At 35.1% G+C, this 21705-nt stretch overlaps 1 protein-coding gene across 1 annotated transcript in view; it reads left to right on the top strand.

Moving 5' to 3' along the window:
- Positions 1–16046, top strand: part of PRMT3 (protein arginine methyltransferase 3) — a 140131-nt gene extending 124085 nt beyond the window's left edge. Inside the window, exons 13-15 of the mRNA XM_019651357.1 lie at positions 3732–3782; positions 3979–4066; positions 15067–16046. Coding sequence (XP_019506902.1) covers positions 3732–3782; positions 3979–4066; positions 15067–15176 — 249 coding nt within the window. The 3' untranslated portion in view covers positions 15177–16046. The remainder of the gene's footprint in view (positions 1–3731; positions 3783–3978; positions 4067–15066) is intronic.
- The last annotated feature ends 5659 nt before the right edge of the window (positions 16047–21705 follow it).

Here is a 21705-nt window from a genome sequence, read left to right as displayed (position 1 = left end):
CTACTGTACTGGCTTACAACCAAGTTTTGCTGTTTTGGAATTTTCTATATATAAGTGGAATCATATATGTGTACTATTTTGTGTCTGACTTCTTCTTTATACAAATGTTTTGTCCATTAATATGTATTGTTAATTTCCCTGGAAAAAGGTTATTTTAGTTTATTTTCCCAACATGAATGCCACATTTCTTACTAAACTGTGGATATTATAATTTTAAAAATGTTTTCTCCAACATGATCAAGGAAAATTGTATCTGGTTGTTTTAATTTACTTTTTTTTCCCTAATTAGGTCAAACATTTTTTTTCAAATGCTTATTATTAATCATTTCATTTTTCTTTTATAAATTTTCTGCTTTGTCTTTTCTTAATTTCTTTTGACATATTGTGTTCTTACTAATTTGTAGTAGTTCAATGTGCAGAGAACAAGTGACCTTTTGTTTTACATATATCTTAAATACAGAGGGTGTCAAAAAAAGATGTACACACATTTTAACAAAGGAAAAAACTATTAAAATTGTAATAATATATACAGATAAAAGATGAATACAAGTCATGTGTATACATTTTTTTGGCACCCCGGTAATCTCAGATTTGTTGCCTTTTAATTTTGATACTAAAATGTTTAATTTCCCTTATATTAAGTTTCTGCCTTGTGTGTGGTACTTACGAAACCTTCTTCAATTCCGAATTTTATAAATACTTGGATATATTGGTGGAATTTCACTCTTTCACCCTCCTGCCTTACCTCTCCCTACACTGATCTTTATGATTACATAGGCATACATTGAAAATCCCACCAGATGATGTTATAATTTTTGCCTTAAACAGTCATAAGTATTATAAAGGAATTCAGAGGGAAAATGTAGTTTTTATGTTTACCCAACTCTTTATCATTTCTATTCTTATCTTTGATGTTTCAGGTTTCCTTCTAGTATTTATTATTGCCCATCAGCCTGAAGAACTTTAAAATGTCTTCTGAAAAGTCCATTGGCAATGAATTATTTTAGTTTTTCTTCACTTAAAAATGTCTTTATTTTACCTTTATTCCTGAAGGACATTTTTGCTGGATATAGAATTTCGAAAGGTTTTTTTTCCTGCTCCAGTAGAGTTTTCCTTTTGATCTTGACCTCCAATGACATGTATGTTAGATTCACAGGTCCCTGAGGCTCTGTGGATTTTATTTCAATCTTTTCCCCCTGGTTTTTCAAATTAGATAATTTCGATTGATATACCTTCAAATTCACTGCTTTTTTTTCTTTGTTATTGCCATTCTGCAGTTCAGCGCAGGGAGTTTTTTGTTTCAGTTATTGTATTTTTCATTTCTAAAATTTCCATTTGGTTCTTTTTTTATAGTTTCTGTTTCTCTACTGAGAATTCCTATCTTTTGTTTCAATGTGTTTTCTATTACGTACCTACTTTCTATTACCTCATACCAGCATAGTTATAATTTCTGCTTTAATGTCTTGTCTGATAGTACCATCATCTGAGTCATCTGAGAGTTGGCATCTGTTGATTGTCTTTTCTCTTGAGAGTTGATTACATTTTCCTGGTTCTTTGTGTGTTGAGTAATTTTGGATTATATTCTAGATGTTGTGCATGCTATGTTGTGTGGATTTTTAGTTGTTTTACAATTGTCTGGAGAATGTTGATGGTAGCAGGCAGTCAGCCCAGTTAAATTCAGAACATAAGCTCTGTCAACAGTGCCTGGACAGACAGTGGTTCAAATCTCAGTTTCATTCTCCAAGCATTTGCTATACTATTTTGGGTCTCTTCTGCACATATGTACTTTAGGAATTAGTCTGAGACTTGTACAGGTTTTTCAAATCTCAGTTTAGTTCTCTAAGCCTCTACTTGTGGTCTGGGTTTTCCCCACAGACGTTTTTTTCAGGGATTAATCCTGAGACTTGTGCCAGTGATTCAGGTTTTAGTTCAGTTCCCTCAGCCCTTGTTATTTTGGTTTGGATCCAACCTGAGCTGTATAGTTCAGGGTTAGGCTGTGCAACTTCATACATGGAATTAGGGGATCCTCTTCTCTAGCTCTCTCCTCATATTTGTCCCACACTCTCCATTTTTTTGAGTTGATAATTATTAGTTCCATCTAAGGTTAGACATTCAATTATTTAATAAAATGTACTGACTATGTAATAAGGCTAGCTATATTTAAGAAACTGAAGACTAAAAAGGTTAACTAAAATTTATGGAGAACCTGCTATATAACAGACTTATGTTGAGTAAAGGGCATAGAAATATAAATTACACATAGGCTTTGTCATAAATAAGTTGCAATCTGCAAACTAACTAAAACATAGTATAATAAGTACTGTAGTAGAATTGTTTATCATAACGCACTCAGCAAATATTGTGCACAATGGGCCAGGCACTGCTTGGGCACTAAGGATATAGTAGTGAACAAGATAGACATAGAGGAATAAATTTAAGAAAACAGTTAAATTGTCAATGGAGAGGTATCAGGAAATCAACTGAAAAAAGTTATGTCTTAGAAATGTTCTTATTACCTACATGGTTTTCTATAATAACCTCTAGCTGAGTACTACATTGCTTTGTAATTCTATGTGACAGAATTATAAATAGTATTTTGATTCTCTCTTGGTATCTAAAGTGTAATGAACCTCAAGGATAAATATTGAATTTGGTTTGGATTCAATCCATATTAATCCTACAGATCAATAACACTTCACATTCTCAACAAAAGCAGTAGAGTACACCAATTAGCTTTATAGTGATTTTTCAATAATCAGTGTCCTGTTTTTAATACTCTATAAGCTTTATTTAATGCCAGTTTTAAAAATAGATTAAGTCAAGCCAATCCCATTAGTGAAAGAAAGAGGAATGGTATCACTTAAATATAAAAAAAACAACAAAAAATATGAAAATTATGTATTCATCTGAATATGTTAATTTCTTTTAGAGACTTTTTTGTGCTATCACAGTAACCCTTAGAGTTACTTCAGAGTTTCTCCTTTGGGTATTGCTTAAACGTATTTTCTGTTTGAGCACTTTTATTGATAAAATGATTTCTATTTTATTTTTAGAAAAAATTAACATTTAAATATTCCATTGACCTCATCGCAAAAATATTCATAATGTTTTGCTTTAAAATTGGACGTATGATATCAGAAGAAATTAAATAAGCTGTCTTTGTATAAAAGAATATGTTTTAGTTATTTATTGCTGTGTAACAAACCACCCCAAAACTTAATTCCTTGAAGTCACAGTCATTTAGATTTGTTTCTGATTCTGTAGTCTGGACTGGACGTATCTAATAGTTCTTCTGCTGGTCTCTCTTGGGGTCTTTTATGCTGCTACAGTTGTCTGGAGGCCTGGAGACTTGACTAGAGCTGGAAGGTCCAAGACGGCTTAACTCGCATGGCAGCATCTGAGTGGGAGAGTCTGGATCAGCTAGAGGCCGGCTCATCCTGTCTCCATGTAGTTTCTCACCTTTCAGTAGTCTACCATGATCATTTTTCCCAATAAGACATATTGATTAGCCTTATTATCCTTATTATTATATACTTTCTGTGAGGAAAAGCCAAATTATATTACTTACTTTTGCTTACAACATCTTTTCCAGGATAAATAGTGACCTGCCATAAGTTTAAGAGGTGTCTAGTCTTTGAAAGGGTTTCTTATTTGCCATGTTTAAATGACTGAGTAATTATGTCATGTAATTAGATTGATAATTATTTATGTTCCTTTTCTTTTTTTAACAGGCAATTGCTGGCTACTTTGATATATATTTTGAGAAGAATTGCCACAAGAGAGTAAGTATCTTGAGTTGTCTCATAAGAATTAATTATGTGAAATACATTGTATTTTATTTTTGTGCCCCAAGGTGTTTGATCATAAGCATTTTGCTGTTGTAAGCAATTGGAGCTTGTATTTGATGTAGTAGATTAATGTACCATGATATTAAAAACCTTGTACTTCATCAGATACTTTTGAACTCTACCAATGCAGGTCTTGTTCTCTACGGGCCCCCAGAGCACCAAAACACACTGGAAACAAACAATATTTCTATTGGAAAAGCCATTTTCAGTTAAAGCAGGTGAGGAAAAAAAGATAAAGGGGGGCAAATGTCTTATTAATTCTGAACAATAGGCATTCATTTTGCAACCACTTTTTATGTGTCCTATATTTGAAGCAATATAACAGAGGTTAACATAAGATGTTCTTAGAGCCGACCATCTATCTATATAACTGGTATTTATTAAGTTGTAAATATAACCGAAAGAAAATATTTTCATTTCTCAAGTGCCTAAAGAGAAAAATCACCAATAGAGTTAAAGTATAAATTAAAGAGAATGTCATTCAGTTGTGATCGTATTCAAAATATATTATTCTAGAAAGCACTCCACAGTCTCCACCTCTTCAAATCTTACACAGTGTTCAAGGACTGGTCACTTCTACATTCCTTTACTGTATACCTCATTGATGGTTCATTGATATGAGCACCCATAGTGCTTACACACTACATACTTAGCTTCAAAAGTTAGAATTTGATTATGGAACCATTTTTTTTTAATGTTTATTACATATAAGTTATCTTGTCCCACCTTTACTAAAAGCTTCCTGACTGTAGGAAAGCTGAATATACAACAAACGTCAATGGAAAGATACTCAAAATCACTAGTTACTCAGGGAAAGGATAATTAAAACTATTAAGATACAACATCTTATCCATCACTATGGGGAAAAAAATACATAAACTCTAACAGTGTCAAATGCTGTCAATAATGTAAACAAATGTAACTTTTGTACTCTTGCTGGTAGTCTTAATTGGTATAACTTTAGAGAATAGTTTGATACCATCAAGTTAAGTCTAGACTTACCATCCCTACAGCCACACAGTTTTTTTTCTAGGTATGCACTCTAAACAGCCTCTCCCACAACCTGTGAATAAGGGCCTTCACAACCATATAGTTTGTAGAAGTGAAAGTTGGAAGTGACCTTAATATCCATCATCAGAAGATACATAAATATGGTAGTTGCATATATTAAAATATAGCAGGTAAAATAAATCATGTGTGTGTGTATTAACAAATAACATTGAGCAGAAAAAAATGCAGATTGAGTCCTACAATATACTGCTTATGTGAAGTTTAAAAACGTAAAACAACTATACACACACACACACACACACACACACGGCAAAAGTAAGAAGCAACGCTTAAGAATGGTAACCACTGAATTCAGCGTAGTGGTTGCCTCTGGGAAAAGATAGAAATAGGATCAGGAAAGGCTGCAAAGGAGGTTCAGTGCCATATATCTAAACTATTGGGTTGTCAGAAAAGTCATGACGCATTTTTGCAACGAAAAACAGAAAAATGTCATGACTTTTCCGACAACCCAATATTTCTTTTAAAATTTGAAGGAACTGTGGGAGAATGTTAATATATGACAAAGCCAAGCAGTGGGTTCCCAGGTCATGATTATATTATTCTCTATATGTTTAAAATATTTCATAAAATGCTAATATCATTTTGATTTCACTGTTGATGCATAAGTTGAATTTAGTAGATACAAATAAATACTATTAGAGTAAAGCAGCACCTTGTTGTTACTTTTCACTTTGAGGTTGCAATGCTATGGAAATAAAACCTTGATAGTGTCATTTTCTCTTCCTCCAAAAAGCTTGAGCACAGGCAAAACTGAAATGAGGCAAACACAAATGAGATCTTTTCACATCCTCATTTTTTTTTGTTTATTTTGTTTTCTTGTAGCTCTGGTATTTGGGTTGATGTTTGGAAACTTGAAAATGTTATGTTCCTCTACATTGTAACCATTTTGTTGTCCTAATGCTAGTATTTTAAAGGAATATTAATTCATTTTTAACCTTGAGAAAGATTTAAGATAGCATTTGAAAATTCTCCTGCCTAATTACAACAAAATGTTATTTAATGTCTCATGAATTTTTGAAATTTTGTTATTTACCTAGTAATCTTTAGAGTAATTGATTTGACTTTTCAGAATACAATGAAGGAGATGTATAATTCTAAGGTTGCCCACTGACACTGCCTCTATTCTGCCTCCTTCACTGCCATTGTGTATGTACCTGTATTTAAGTAGTAAGGCCAACACATCATAAAGTAGTAGAATCCCCTAAAATAGCACATCCTGAGGAAAGATTTGAAGGGCAATTTCAAAGTAAGGAAACTGTGATCATTCTCAGCTATGGAAGTATAAAGAAAGGATCATGTAAGTTAATAAATATATCACTTTTTAAAAAAAAACCCTGCTAAGCCTTTGATGGCTCTAGTGAACAGAAAAGTCAGAAGTTGTGGGGAAGAATACTGAAGAGGACATGCTCATCAGAAAGAGCTCTAGAAGTCTGCATGGAATGTCCCCTTGAGTTTTAGATGAGTACTAAGATGTGTATATATAGGATGAAATGCCTGACATCAGGCACAGCAGCTGGGTCAGCTGTGCACCAAACAGTTCTCAGAGTTTACAGAGCACTGTGTATTCAAGTTTCCCAGCTCGAGTGGGGAGTCCATGTGGACCTTATTCAGCAGAGATTCAAGGAAGACCAGAGCTATCACTAGTGGACTAAACTATCCCTTGAGTAAAGGCTACTCTGAATGCTCCCTAATGAAGCTTAAAAACAATCCTTGAAAGGAAAAAAAGAAACAAAACAACAACAAAAAAAGCGCAACTGAACCGTAAGTAACGTTAATGGCAACAAAGGAAAACAACAAAACTCAGACACTCAACAACATAAAATTCATGACGGCCAGCATTCAATTCAATTTCCTACTGAATGTAGGAAAATACCAGTCAATAGAAAAAGACCCAGAAATGATGGGATTAGCACACAAGCATGTTGAAACAACTACTTTTATATGAACATAGTAAGGAGAATGTTAGAAGATATTTAAAGTCCAAATAGAACTTCCAGAGGTGGAAATTACAGTATCTGAAGTGAAAATATAATTGGATGGAATTAGCAGCAGAAAAGATGAGTGAGCTTTAAGATATAGCATTAAAATATATCCAAAATGAAGCACAGAGCAGGGGGATAAAAAGATTTTTTTTAAATGAACATATCTACAGTAACCTGTAGGAAAATATGAAACACTGTAATTTAAATGTAATAATAGGAGTCATTGGAAGAAGCGGGGGCAGAAAATATATTTTGAGAAATAATGCCAAAATTTTCTTATATTTGATAAAAACTATAGCCTACGGATGGAATAAACTTGGTGAACCCCATGTAGGATTAACAAAACAAAACCAACACACATCATAAATTGCTGCTAAATAGTGATAATTTTTTTTTAATCTTTAGCATTAACCAGGGAAAAGGGAAATGTAGAGACAGGAACAAAGAATAACTTCAAAATACTCATCGGAAATTATGTAAGCCATATGATAATCAAATGACATTTTCAAAGTGCTAAAAGAAAGCAACCTAGATTCTATATCTAGAATAAATATATTTCAAAAATGAAGACTAAATAAAAACTTTACAAGAAGAAAAATGCTCAAAGAATTCATCTCTAGCAAACCAGCAAAATGATATATTAAAGCAAGTTCTTCTAAAGGAAGGAAAATGCAAAAACTGTACGAGTGCATAAAAAGTCCCTTATCTCATATATTAGCTTATTAAAAGATAATAGACTATTTAAAGCAAAAGTAATGTATTGTGGGTTTCAAAACATGGAGACATAAAATGTTTGGCAATGATAAAAAAAATTGGAAATATATTGTGAAGTTCTCACACTGTACATGAAGCAATTTAATGGTAAACTGATGAAATAGGTATGTATAATGTAAACCCAGAGCAACAGCTAAAATATTTTTAATTCCACCACAAAATACAGCTAATAAGCTAATAGTAGAAATAAAATAGAATCATGAAAAAAAATTCAATTCAAAAGAAGATAATAAACAGATGGACAAATACAATGTGTGATCAAGACAGTGAATGTTTAAATTAAAATTATTACAGTAAAAGACACATTGCCATTAATCACCCTCAAAATATTCCCCTTTGCTTCAAACACACTTATCCCGTTGTTCTTGCGACTTTCTGAAAGCAATTCTGGAAGTCCTCTGTTGTGAGTGTTATTAGTTGTGCTGTCATGGCTGTCTCGATGCCCTGAATCGATTAAAAAACCTTTCATGGTCATTTTGACTTTGGGGAAGAGCCACAAGTCTCACAGTTCCAGATCCAGTGAATAAGGTGGATGAAGACATGCCATCGTGTTTTTATTTGACAGAAATTGCTGTACCAGAAGCCATGTGTGACATGGAGCTTTCAATTGTGATCACAAAATATGGTGAATCCTGTGCTGAGTGCCATCCAACTGAAAGACAGGGATCTCAATATGGGAAGCAGCGCATCGAACCTTAGTAACAGTGTGTGAAAAGTTTCAACTTGTTTAGTGTAGTCAGTTGGGTGTGAGCTATGGTTGGGAGAAGGTGTGTTTTAAAGTGTGCAGTCAGTCATCCTCTATCATGACAGTGCTCCGTGTCACACATCGCTTCTGGTATATAGTCAAAATGATTCAGGACATGGAGGCAGCCATAACAGCACAACTAAAGAGACAAAAGACAACTTCCAGAGCTGTTTCAGAAAGTGACAAAACAATGTGATAAGTTTTCGAAATGAGGGAGAGTATTTTGAGGGGGGGATCAATGGCAATGTGTCTTTTATTCTAATAATTTTTTTTTATTTAAACATTCACCTTATTGTTTGATCACACCTCACATGTAACACCAAGAGTGAACCCTAAGGTAAACTAGATTTTCAGTGATTATGATATGTCATCAATGTAGGTTCATTCTTGGTAAAATGTACCGTCCTGATAAGTGATGTTGATAATGGGGGAGGCTGTGCATGTGGGGGCTAGAAGATAGGGGAAATCTCTGTACCTTCTTCTCAGTTTTACTGTAAACCTAAAACTGCTCTAAAAAAGTAGTGTTAAAAAAATATATATATGAAAGGTCTAAACGTGCCAATTAAAAGGCAGAAATATACTAATTAAAGTAGAAACTAACTAAATGCTGTCTATAGGAAACACACTTAAGTATAAAGACACAGTAATTTTAGTTCCAGGTGAGATGATATAAGCACATTCCATATCTCCCTCACCAATTGTAGCTTTAAAACCAGAATGCATGGAACAGCTCTTTGAGATCTCTGAAAAGTAAATACAATAAGTCCCCCGACTTACAAAAGAGTTCTGTTCCGGGAGAACGTTTGTTAAGTCGGATTCGTTCATAAGTCTGACAAAGTGAGTCTTATATACCTTTGACCCAAATATACAGTCTAAAGCCAATGGTTGAATGATTCATGTTATAAGAACAAGCGACGTCTACCATCTTTTTGCCTCGGTCCAATCTCTCAATTATTTTCACTTTTGTTTCCATGGTTATTGCTTTGCGCTTCCTAGCAGTCCCCTCCACATCACCACTGCTTTTCCTCTTGCTTCTGCACATCCTGGGCTCTGATTGAGCACTGTACTACTGTACACTATCTCACTGTACAGTAAGCACACATCAGCACAACTGCAACAATGTCCGGCAGACATGTGAGGTACTTGCGCGATTTGTTTACATCTATGAGTGTTCATAATACGAGGTCCATTCGTACTGTGAAAGTTTCCAACTCGAATGTTCATAAATCGAGGACTTACTATAATACCAGATGCAATGGTAAAGAAAACCAGAATTTGAAGTACAACTGAATTGGTGGTAAATACGATTTGTTTTCCTCCAGTATCCCCCATCCTGGACTCCAGACAGCCTGAAACCTGGAAGAGGGCACCAGCACAGATAGAGTTCCCAAAGGAGCCTGTTAATTCTAGCTTGAGAAATGGGGAAAGGCTCTCGCAGTGCTCAGAGTGGGGGAAATCCCCATTCTTTTCAATTTTTTTCTGTTCTTTCACACTCCAGCCCCTAGATAATCCCACAGGGGTAGCAGGAGTAACAGTGTCAACAATGGGACCCGCAGACACCTTAAACTCTGAGGGACAGTAGGTTAAACGAGTAGGCATGACAGTGTCCCAATTAAATGTTACTTACAAAACCAAGCAGCCAGCCTCAGAAACCTCCCATAAAACAGATCTTTAGGCACAAATTGCTCCATTGCAAATTGTCTCAACCACTTGAAGAAATAACACCAGTTCTATACAGCCTCTTCCAGAAAATCAAAGAGAGTTAATTTTATGAGGGCAGTATTATCTTGATGCCAAAAATTAGAATATAAGAAAATTAAACTACAGACCAGTATCCCTCATGAGTATAGATGCATAAATCCTCAACAAAATACTAGCAAATTGAATCCAGCAATATTATAAAGAGAACAACACCATGACTTGCATGGGGTTTATTCCAGGAATGCAAGGCTTATTCAATATTTTTAAATCATTTAATGTAACCCACATTCTAACAGCCTAAAGAAAAACCATGGGATTACATCAGTGGATACAAAAAAAGCTTTTGACAAAATCCAATATTCATTCATGATAATCACAGCAAACTAGAAATAAAAGAGAATTCCTCAACCTGATCCATCTGAAGTCACCAGCAAACATCGTACTGTGTGGAGAAAGACTAAATGCTTTCCCCCTGAGTTTCGGACAAGGCAGGGATGTCCATTCTCACCACTCCTGTTCTCTTATGTTGGAAGTCTTAGCCAGTGCAATAAGGAACAAAAAATTAAAAGCCATTGGAAAGAAAGAAAACTGTCATTATTTACAGATAACATGATTGTGTATATTAAAAACTAAAGAATGTACAAAATAAACCCCTGCAGAACTAGTAAGTGAATTTAGCAAGGCAGAAATAGGTAGGCTGACTCTAGAATTTATATGCAAATACAAAAGACATAGAGTAGCCAAACAGTTATGAGAAAGAACCATATTGGAATCCTGTATGATTTCTAAACTTATTAAAAAGTTACATTAACCCAATGTAGTATCAGTATATACTATAGACAGACATATAGATTAACAGAACAAATAGACAATAAACACCAGAAATAGACCTACTTTTGTATGGTTGAATTTTTCCGAGGGCCAATGTGATTCGTTGGGAAAAGGATAGTCTTCAAGAAACGTTGCTAAAACAACTAAATATATGTACAGGAAAACAATGAATCTCAATTCTTCCTTAACACCATATACACAAACCAACTCTACAGGGGTCATAGACCTAAATTTAAAAGCTTAAAACTTCTAAAAGATAAAATAAAACTTCTATAAAATAACAGATAATCTCTGAGACTTGAGGTAGGCAAAAGTTTATGAGTGTGAGATATTGATAAAGCTCATTGAACTCAGGTAAAATGTGTACATTTTGTTGTATGTAAATTATGTGTTAATAGAGTTAATTTAAAAAATAGAACCCTTCACTGGACAGTCATAATGTCCAGGATAAAATTCATATTCCTTAAAATGGCCCTTTACAATCTGATCATTTTCTTTCATTTGTAATGCCACCCACACAAGTCCACCATATGCTTCAACTCATTTTTTAGCTAACTTTCCTGTCTTGTCTTCCTCCTTGCCTTTGTCTAAGAAGTTCTTACTGTTTTGACCTCTTTCACTTGATTAATTCCAGTTTTACCTTTATGACCCAGCTTATTTCTGTAACTCTTTCCTCATTGTCCTGTTAATTGCTCCCTTCTTTGTTCTCCCAGATCAATTCATACATAGTTTTGTGTTGTAATATCCCAGCATAGTGTGATAAAGGGTTTCAATAGAACCCTCACTCGTTTTTGGTCTGGCAGATACAAAAATAGTATTTGCCATATTGTAAATATTCTGCTGAACAAACAAATAAGTAGAGTAATATGCATTGTCCTTGAAATATAATTTCTTCTTATCACCTTGAGTGACACCATGCCAAAGGCATTCATCTAACTGTTTTACTTGGTTGGCCCATTTTGTCAACTTTGATTTTCTCAGAAATTTCATCATACTAGTATACTTGAGCAGGTTGGTGTTCAAATTTATTTTGGCATGCTGAACAGAGTTCTTTATAGTTGGGTTTAGTTAAACTAAAACTGAGTTTTGGCTCAATATACTATATATAGCATTTTTAGATAAAATTAAATAAAGCCAAGAGTCTAATCAGAACAATTTGCTGTGTATGTCAAGCATGTTTTAGTGTCCAGAAAGTAATATGACAGGATTTTTTTAATAAGTGAAATATTATAAACATACCTATGCAGTTATTCTGTCTAGATTGTGTGGAGAGAGAGAGTCATCAGTGATGGTTAATCTTTTTTTATTTTTTTTTTGGTAATGGTAAATCTACCCTTGGGGAGTAGACTAGATATTTAGAAAGCAGGAAAAGACAGTGTGAATAAGGCATTCCTCAGAATAAGATTTCTACATTTGGCGGAAAGCAAAATGGAACTTAAAATGAGCCTAGTTTGTTTTTGTTTTGTTTTGTTTGTTATTTTATTCACAATGTAGTTCTAGAAATAGTTCCAAAAGAACTGTTCTAAACATTTGAGCACTTCCAGCATTGTGGAATGAATACTTTTAAAGGTGTTAGACAACACTTGCTTTAATTTTAAAATCAGGGTGTATTTTTTCTTTTTCCTCTAAAAATAATGTATAATTGTACAAACTTATATGGCAATGTTTGCTTTAAAAATCCAGATTATTTTTATGTGACTTGGCTTTGAAAATATGATTAAAACCAAGCTACTTATTTCTCCTTCCCTATATATACCCAGTAAGCTTTTATATGAAGAATCCATTTCTTTTCTTTTTTTTCCTTTTTTTAAAATTCTGAGCTTTAATAATGATAATGATTTTTTTTTAATTATTTTACCCCCTTCTGGGGAAATGAAATTTCATTGCTCTGGAAGAAATTAATTTTAAAAAACCACTAAAACAGAATTGAAATGAATTTTACTCTTGATTGAACTGTAACACTGCTTTGTGGTGTACTAATAGCCATCTGCTGATGATTAAAACGAGGCAATACAGCTCAGCTCCATAGAGAATGTCCTTCGCAGCTTTCACCACAGTATACACATTTAACAACATTAGTCATTTTATATCTATTTGACACTGATTAATTACTTCGATCTATTCTGGTATTATAGCCACTGCCTTGGCACTTTAGTCAGGCTTGAACAATTGAAGGGAGTTCAGCAGTGTGAATTATGTATTTATCACTGTGACCCTTTGTGTTATTTAATTAACTTAAATAGGTGCTGTTTGCACTCTCATTTTGGAATTAAGGTTATTAAAGAAATAGTTATTTTACTTATATTCCATTTTAAGACATGAAAATTATAATACAAGCTTATAGGCAATGTTATGACTTTTTAATTGAGATGTTTGTTTAATATTAATGGTTAAATATTTTTTCATATGAAAATTTAACAAAAGTATCCATTACTAGTTCATCTTGACTTGGGCTATATAGAGCTCTTGTTTGCATATCCTTGATACCTGAAATTAAGAATTTGATAGCCTGCTTTAGAAGCACCATGGAACCTTCCTATTGTAACCCTTACATTAAGGATTGAATAGAATGTTTATATAAAAAACTTAACATTTTTTAAACACTTTAAGTCAACTTAAAGAGCCGCAACCATTAAGGTACACACACCAGAAAGAAATATTTGCAGCACTACATCAAACGAGAAAATCTAAGGTAAATGGTACAAAAGATTTTTTTTAAGATGGTTAAACATTCAAAATAATACCCATCACCACTGATAACCACTGAAATGCAAATCAAAACACTCAAATTCTGGTGGTTGTTTATCTAAATGACAAAGTTGTTTTTATTGTTTTTTTTTCTTTTTTCCTGGAATAAAAGAAACTTTGATCGAGGTGAGAGACAGACACATGGAGTCTTTTTTTTGGTTTTTTTTTTAGTTTTAGGTATACAAAACAATGCAACAGCTATACTTTTCCCCTCACAAAGTGACCGCCCCCTCCCCCAATCAACTGCTCCTCCCCCGATATCATAGATATCTATCACAATTCCATTGACTCCAAGTCCAGTCACCATCTGGCCTCCCATCAGCGGTTCGCAGTGCAAAGCTCAAGGTGCCGTGTTCAATCTTAGTTGCGGGTGGGCTTAGCCCACCATCTCATGCCGGAGTCGAACCGGAACCTTGTTAGGAGCACATGCTCTCACCAGCTGAGCCATCCTGCCGCCCATTGGCAGCTCAGCAGCAGCTCAGCTCAGGTGCAGCAGCTCACTGGCCCATGTGGGAATCGAACCAGCGACCCTGTTGCTCAGAGCTCGCGCTCTTAACCAACTGAGTCACTTGGCCGGCCCCTCTTTTATTATTTTTAAATGACTCTTGGTAAATAAATTTTTTAAAAAACTTAGAAGTATTTGCATTCAGAAAAGTGCATAGATATAATTCCGTTTTGGAGTAAAATAAAATTTGGAGCATACAAGTTTTTAGGGAATCAGTTTTTGCCTTTAAAAGAATATGTAATATTTTTTGTGTTCATTGTTTCACTTGTGTAAATTCTGGTTTTCAGTTACAGTGTTAATACCTTCAAGGCCAACAGCTTTTCATGTGCCTCTATAAAATATAAATTTAAGTATCCTCAACTGTAATTTTCAGTTTCTAAAAATGTCATTCCTTAAAGACTGTCTATAACATGTTTTTTCCCCTTAAATTCCATTCCATGTGCACTCCTTAAGTTAACCGTGATTTTAGTCCTCAGATAATTCATTCCTTAATTCTTGTAAAACGTTGCCTTGTATTGCCTTGCAACCATTCCTAATCCTCAACTTCAGCACACTTTACACATATACCTGTTGTAGCTATTTCTGTTCACCCTTGACCCCATGTGAACTCTGGGAGGGCAGGAACCATGTCTTGTATTTTTATGTATGCCTAGGAACTCATATTCAGGGTCCAATAAAACTCCTCAACCCTGCATGACCACTGCTTATTCTTTTGCAAGGATTTGACAGTTAAAAATTTTTTTAAATTAGTGAAACATCTCACAACAAAAAAGAGAGGTACTAGGTATACAGTATTTACTTTTCTGTTAGACTGTTTTCCTTGAATTCTTAAACACGTTTTTTTTTGCCTTTCTTTTATAGGTGAAGCCTTGAAAGGAAAGATCACAGTCCACAAGAATAAGAAAGATCCACGTTCTCTCATTGTGACCCTCACATTGAATAATTCAACTCAAACTTACGGTCTCCAGTGAAAAAGCAACAGCAGCACAACTAACAGTTTTTATTGTGGAGTTGGGATGGGTAGGGGGTAGGGGTAGGGGCTTAAATGGGAGCTCAGATGATGATCCTTTCCTAATGAGTCTCCTCAATAGAATCGTGATAGGAATCCGATGTCACGCAGCTAAGGAGTGGAATCCACGGATCCTAGTGTCCACCTACATAAGCACATTCTTAGAAGCCTGGTCAGTGAGATTTAACCAAATGTAGCCCCTGCACTGAGTTTAGCGATATTGAAAATTATTTCAATTGGCCTAAATTTAAAACAGAAATAGCCTTTTGGTTTTGGTAAGTTTCCTACTATAAATTTTAAACACTAGTAATTGATTAGTTGTTTCGATAATGTTTTATTAAGCTAGTAACTATACAAAAGGCGTTACACATTTTATTGCAGATTTCCCCTCTGAGGAGTAGTAGTTTTTAATTGTGTTATTTGTTAGAATATTGCGACATATAATAAAGACCCTAGTGTAAGGGACTAAAATATGAAAAAGAGTATCACATAGTTCACATTTGAAGACAGCTTAGTTGATTATCCTGTAGTTACCTAGCTTTTGTAGCTTCCTCCCTCTTCACAATTATTCTTTAACCATTTAGTTTTCTAGTGTTGCCCAGGAAGTGTAATTTCAATATATTTATCTTAGGCTTCATAAAAGTTTTTAAAGATTGAAATAAATATGTACTTATTTACTAATATAATACCTTTTTCAAACTAGATTTATGTGCAAAGTTAAACATGTAACTGTTAATATACTTATATCACTATACAGTTGTGTCATTTACAATTATTGACTCAGTTTGAAATGTAGAATAGAAAACATTTAATAAAATGTATACAACAACCATTCTCATTATAAAATAACGATTTAAAATATTAAGGCCTTTTATAAAATCAGAAGCACTTAAAACAAGTATTTTTTTTAATTTTTTAATTAAAATATTACATTAGTTTCAGGTGTACAACATAGTGATTCGACATTTATATACCTTACGATATGATCACCACAAGTCTAGTAGCCACTTGTCACCATAAAATATTATTAGGATATTGTTGACTATATTCCCTGTGCTGTATGCTACCTTCCTGTGGCTTATTTTTTTTATAACTGGAAGTTTGTACCTCTTATTCCCCTTCTTCACCCAGCTCCCCAACCTCCCTTCCCTCTGGCAACCATCAGTTCTCTGTATCTATGAGTCTGTGTTTTGTTTGTTCCTTTTGTTTTTTTAGATTACACATATAAGTGAAATCATATGGTGTTTGTCTTTATCTGACTTACTTCATTTAGCACAACACTCTCTAGGTCCATCCATGTTGTCACAAATGGTAAGATTTTGGGGTTTCTTTGTTTAATTTCTGGGTAATATTCCGTTGTGTATATATACCACATCTTATTTCTCTGTTTATCAGATGGACACATATCTTCAGTATTGTAAATAATGCTGCAGTGAACATAGGGGTAAATACATCTTTTCAAATTAGTGTTTTCATTTTCTCTTGATAAATACCCAGAAGTGGAATTCTAGGTCCTATGGTAGTTCTATTTTTAATTTTTTGAGGAACGTCCATACTGTTTTCCATAGTGGCTGCGCCAGTTTATAATCCCACCAACAGTGCAAGAGTGTTCCCTTTTCTCCACATCCTCACCAACACTTGTCATTTGTTGACTTTTTGATAATAGCCATTCTGACAGGTGTGAAGTGGTATCTTATTGTGGTTTTGATTTGCATTTAGTGACGATTACTGATGTTGAGTATCTTTTCATACGTCTATTGGCCATCTGTATGTCGTCTTTGGAGAAATGCCTGTTCCGGTCTTCTACCCATTTTCTAATTGGATTGTTTGTAGGTTGTTTGGTTGCTGCTGCTGTTGTTTTGATGTTGATAAAACAAATCTTAAAGGAATAATTTTTAAGAAGAAAAGTGGGTCACATGCTTCTTTTCAGTTCAACCACTGGTTCTTTTTCAAAACAAAACTCACACAAGGCACCAGAGCCTAGTAGTGAGAAGCATGAGTCTGGAGTCAGTGTCTAGGTTGAAGCCTTGGCGCCAGCTCTTGCTGTATGAGCCTGATATTAGTCACATTCCTTAACCTCGCTCTCCCTCCAGGAATGTGCCAATTCATGAGTGAATACATTTTAGCTACTTGACTCAGTAGTTGGCACATAGAAAACAATCAGGGCTGGGTGATCGTGTCATCATCATCATACAGTCAAGGATCCACCCCTCCCAAAAGAATATTTGACATTTACATTAGATCAGTTTGAGAATTGTCAACCTCATCAAATACTAACCTAGAACATGAATGAGTGAGAAGATTACAGCAGAAATTAATATTTAATGTAGCAAAAATTGTGTCAAAAATAAATTGTGTTTTGGTCTTTATGAGAGAACTGGACTAGCAATGAGAGGATTAACCCCTTCTAATGATGGTGCTCTAGACCATAGTCTCCGAGTTTATCTTCATAAGCATGATTTCTGTTTTCATTATGTTAAATCAGCCAGCTTGTTTTCATCATGGATTTGAATTCAGACCATTACTGGAAATGTGCTGATAATACAGCTCAAAGTACTTGAAATTTTTCCTGGGATGGCTTCATGTACAAACGAGTAAGATGGGGCCATAAACAAAAGAAGCCCATAAGATTTCATGGATTTTTAAAGTAACCAAGAACCATCTAACTTTTTTGTTTTCTATCTTGTAAGTGAATAACATAAATATGTGCTATTTTAAAAAGTACTTCTCAAAAATTCTCTTCAAAACTCTCTCGATTTTCATGGGATTTTTTTATCCAGTGGCTCTTATGATTTTCTTCTCCTGTTTATAACTAGCTCAACCATAGTTAATGGATCTGTTCTTTCAGTTTGCCTTCCCAGGCTGGAACATTCTAATTTATGTACCTGAACATTTTATGAGAATATGAGAGTCCAAATATGAGCTCTTTGATTGGAATTTCAGCCGTTGAACTGCTGTGAAAAATAAGTACTTCATAGCCCTTGACAATGATAAATACAATGCCCCTTCCTGCTGTGGCAGATGGGCGTTTATAGATAGCTAATTACTCTGTCCCAAGGATTTTATTTCTGTTAAGAAAATACATTTTTCTCCTATATTCCTTTGTGAAAACTAACATTATTATGTTGTGTGGGGTTCATTCAAGTGTAATAGTCATCTCTATTGAGTAGAGCAGTATTTTCTGAGCAAAACATTTTGGAAGGGATGTTCCAAGAAAACAGAGCTCTTGAGGGTTTACAGCATTGCACAAAGTGGTCCATTAAGTAGCCCTAACTGCTAGGAACACACTTGAAAGTAAATCAGGGAGATGTCATTTAACTTTTAAATAACCCCTGTTTGAGGGGTAAGCAGGTAATTCTGATCCTACAGTTATTTGCTTTCTTATCACTTAATCTAGATTAACCAATGTGATCCACCTGTGTCTTTTAGCATTCTACCCCTCTCACTTCTTAAAATGGAATATCTAAAATATGTTGTGTGAAGTTAACCAATTTGAGGTCAGTTCATACCGGTTTCACCAATGATGCTATCAAGTGGAGGAAATATAGTAACAGCACTGCTAAGAACATTCAACAGGAGACATGAAAACAGGACGATAATACCACTTATCTCCAGCTAGCCTTGCCAGAAATGATCATTTAAGCTGCTGGGCTATAGCACATACCCAAAACATCCAGGTGTTCGCATTTTTCTGTTTTCTGTTTAGCAGACATCTCAAAAAATATATATCAAGTATGCAGTACTGTCGTGGAGTTTCCATCTGTAATGAAGGTCAAGGTGAGTGAGATAGCATTGTCTACTGTAGGATTGGCAAACTACAACCTGGAGCCAAATCCACCTCGTTGCCCATTTTGGTGAATAAAATTTTATTGGATCAGAGATAACTAATACTATAAGTAGACTATTTCCTTATGCAATTCATTACTGGCCATGGCGGAAAAGATATAATATAAAACTTACAGATTATAAGGACTATGTTTTTTTTTAAACATGGAGCTAAGCAACTGGAAGTTCTCCATTTATGAAGATTTCAAGAATTGACCAAGACTTAATCCTGATTTTTTTTTAAATACAGTATTTATATACTTGAGAAATACCAGAGAAATGTGCAAATAGAGCTTTTCAAAGTTGGAGATGGTTCAACCCTACCCACAATATACAAACTAACTTATCTATTGGGCTTCCGAGCCTAAAAAAAATGATTTGCATGAACCTCCTTAACCTCTGGGTTTTTAAGAGAGCTCTGGACCTAAAGTTGCCAACATTGAGAGAGACACATGGAGAAATTGCTATATATCAGCACTTTTCAACATGCCTTGAGGCTCTATGATACATGTCTTTAATAATTCTGTTTTGATACTAATATGCTAATAAAGTACTTTTGCTGCATGCTGAAATACAATATTTCTCTGCACGAAAGCATTTGTAGGATTGATTTGTGAGCTAAACTAGCCACTTATGGAACATCATTTTTACTTAAAAGAATGACTGACAGGGCCGCCCGAGTGGCGCGTTGGTTAAGAACTCGCTTGGGACGCCAGAGGACCCCGGTTCGGATCCCACATATGAGGGCCAGTGACACTGCCCTCTACAGCTAAGATACTGAACAACAGCTCAACCTGGAGCTGGGCTGTCATGAGTCACCCGCAGCAGCGTAGGCTGCAGCCCCTGCTGCAGTGGGTTGCCATGGGCTACCGTGTGTAGCCAGCAGCCAGCGTGAGCGGCCAGCAGCTGCAGTGAGCGGCCGTCCAGAAGCCGGCGACTGATCTGCCTCGCCTAGGAAGAGCGCAATGATGGTGCCAACTTGGGCCAGTGAAGCAACGTCCTCCACAACTAGACTGAAGAACAAAATGACAGCAACTTGTCTGTTCTCCTTCCCCCAACTCCCCAGCGCTGTTCCCATCCCCCAATTCCCCAATAAAAATCTTAAAAACAAAAAAAGAATGACAAACTATGGCAGACATTGTCCTCAAAAGAAAAGGGTGAGCTTATTACTTCAAATACAACTGCTAGAATTTGTTGCTAATGATAAAATTTAAGTTTTCAAACTAAAGTTAGAATTTTCTAAGACAGTATCCACCACTGTGAGCTTGAGGGCATCTCAATTCATAAAAATAGACTGAGATTAGTGATGAAAGAAAGTAAAAATATCTTTTTCCTTTGTTCTTTTAAGTGCTTAATTGGAGCCCCTGTAACAAAAGACAGGTTAACAAGAGAAAAGCATACAGATTTATTTAATACAAGGTTTGCATGACACAGGAGTCTTCATAGGGAAATAAATGAAAACTTGAAGAAACAGTTGAACCTGAGGGCTTTTATGCTAGGTTTGCTGTAGAGTGGAAAGTGCTGGGAAGATGTGATAAAGGTGAGCTGAGCGTAGTAAACTGGCAAACTTAGCCAAGACCTGTTTGTTCAGATTCCTCTCTGTCCCTTCCTGTTCAGAGACACTCCTTTCCTCCTGGTACAGGGAGGGCCCCTCCCACGTGAGGGTTTTATGACCTGCTTCAGGGGAAGGTCAGAAAGTCCTTCCTGAAGATGGAAGAAATCATAAGAACAGATCAAATATATGTTTGTTCTAATGGTGGCTGTTGAACACTGTGTTCACTGTTTACTGAGAAGCAACCAGGTCACAAGCGGAGCTAACAATAAAAAGTCCTTCCTTCACATGCCATTTCTCACATTTTTTTCAACTTGAAATATTCAATATGGCAAGTTGCCATATTTTGGGGTAGCGTGTCCTGAACCTGGTTGGTGGTAATAACTGATTTTTGATACTGGTTAATGAAATGAGTCAACATTTTGAAGACCTGCCTGACTCCGTAAACTAATATCCTTCCCACCCAAAATGCATAATGTTACAAATATCCATGCAAAAGGCAAAGTAAACCACTGGATTCTAATGAAATGATAAAGTTTCACTGATAAATGTTAGATTCCACATTGCAACTGACCTTTAAGAAACTACTACTGGTAGTCAGTACTTAGCCTCCTGAGGAGAGTACTTCGAAAGTGACCATAGTGATATTCAGCAATGAGGTGTGTAGTACTTTTTCCGTGAATTAAATATTATAAAGTTTTCTTAGCTTTAATTTTTAATACGATAAGACATCAATAGATGTAATCCATATAAACTCTTTGGGGTCCTTACTAATTTTTAAGAATGTAAAGGGGTTCTGAAACCAAAAAGTATGAAAACCACTGGTCTAGATTATTATCAGACCCTCCCCTGGGACTGGAGAGGGCTTCCTGACTGCATGAAAGGGTGGCCAAGATGGATTGTTATGCACTCTTTCCTGTCCCTATTTTCAAGCATAGGCTCAGGTGCTTGGAATATAATCTATCTTGCCTGATCTCTAAATAAGAATGTTCCAGAGAAATAGGAGAATAAGGCAAGGTTAAAAAGGCAGAATAGGATTAGTGCTAAAGGAATTTCCATGAAAAACATTCATCTGACCTATCATTCCTCCCCACACCCTTGTGGTGCTGTCACA

This window comes from Hipposideros armiger, unplaced genomic scaffold (assembly GCF_001890085.2).
Source record: "Hipposideros armiger isolate ML-2016 unplaced genomic scaffold, ASM189008v1 scaffold_159, whole genome shotgun sequence".
In the NCBI taxonomy this organism is placed as follows: Eukaryota; Metazoa; Chordata; class Mammalia; order Chiroptera; family Hipposideridae; genus Hipposideros; species Hipposideros armiger.
Note: the sequence above shows the minus strand (reverse complement) of the source record. Positions and strands in the feature narration are given on the sequence as shown.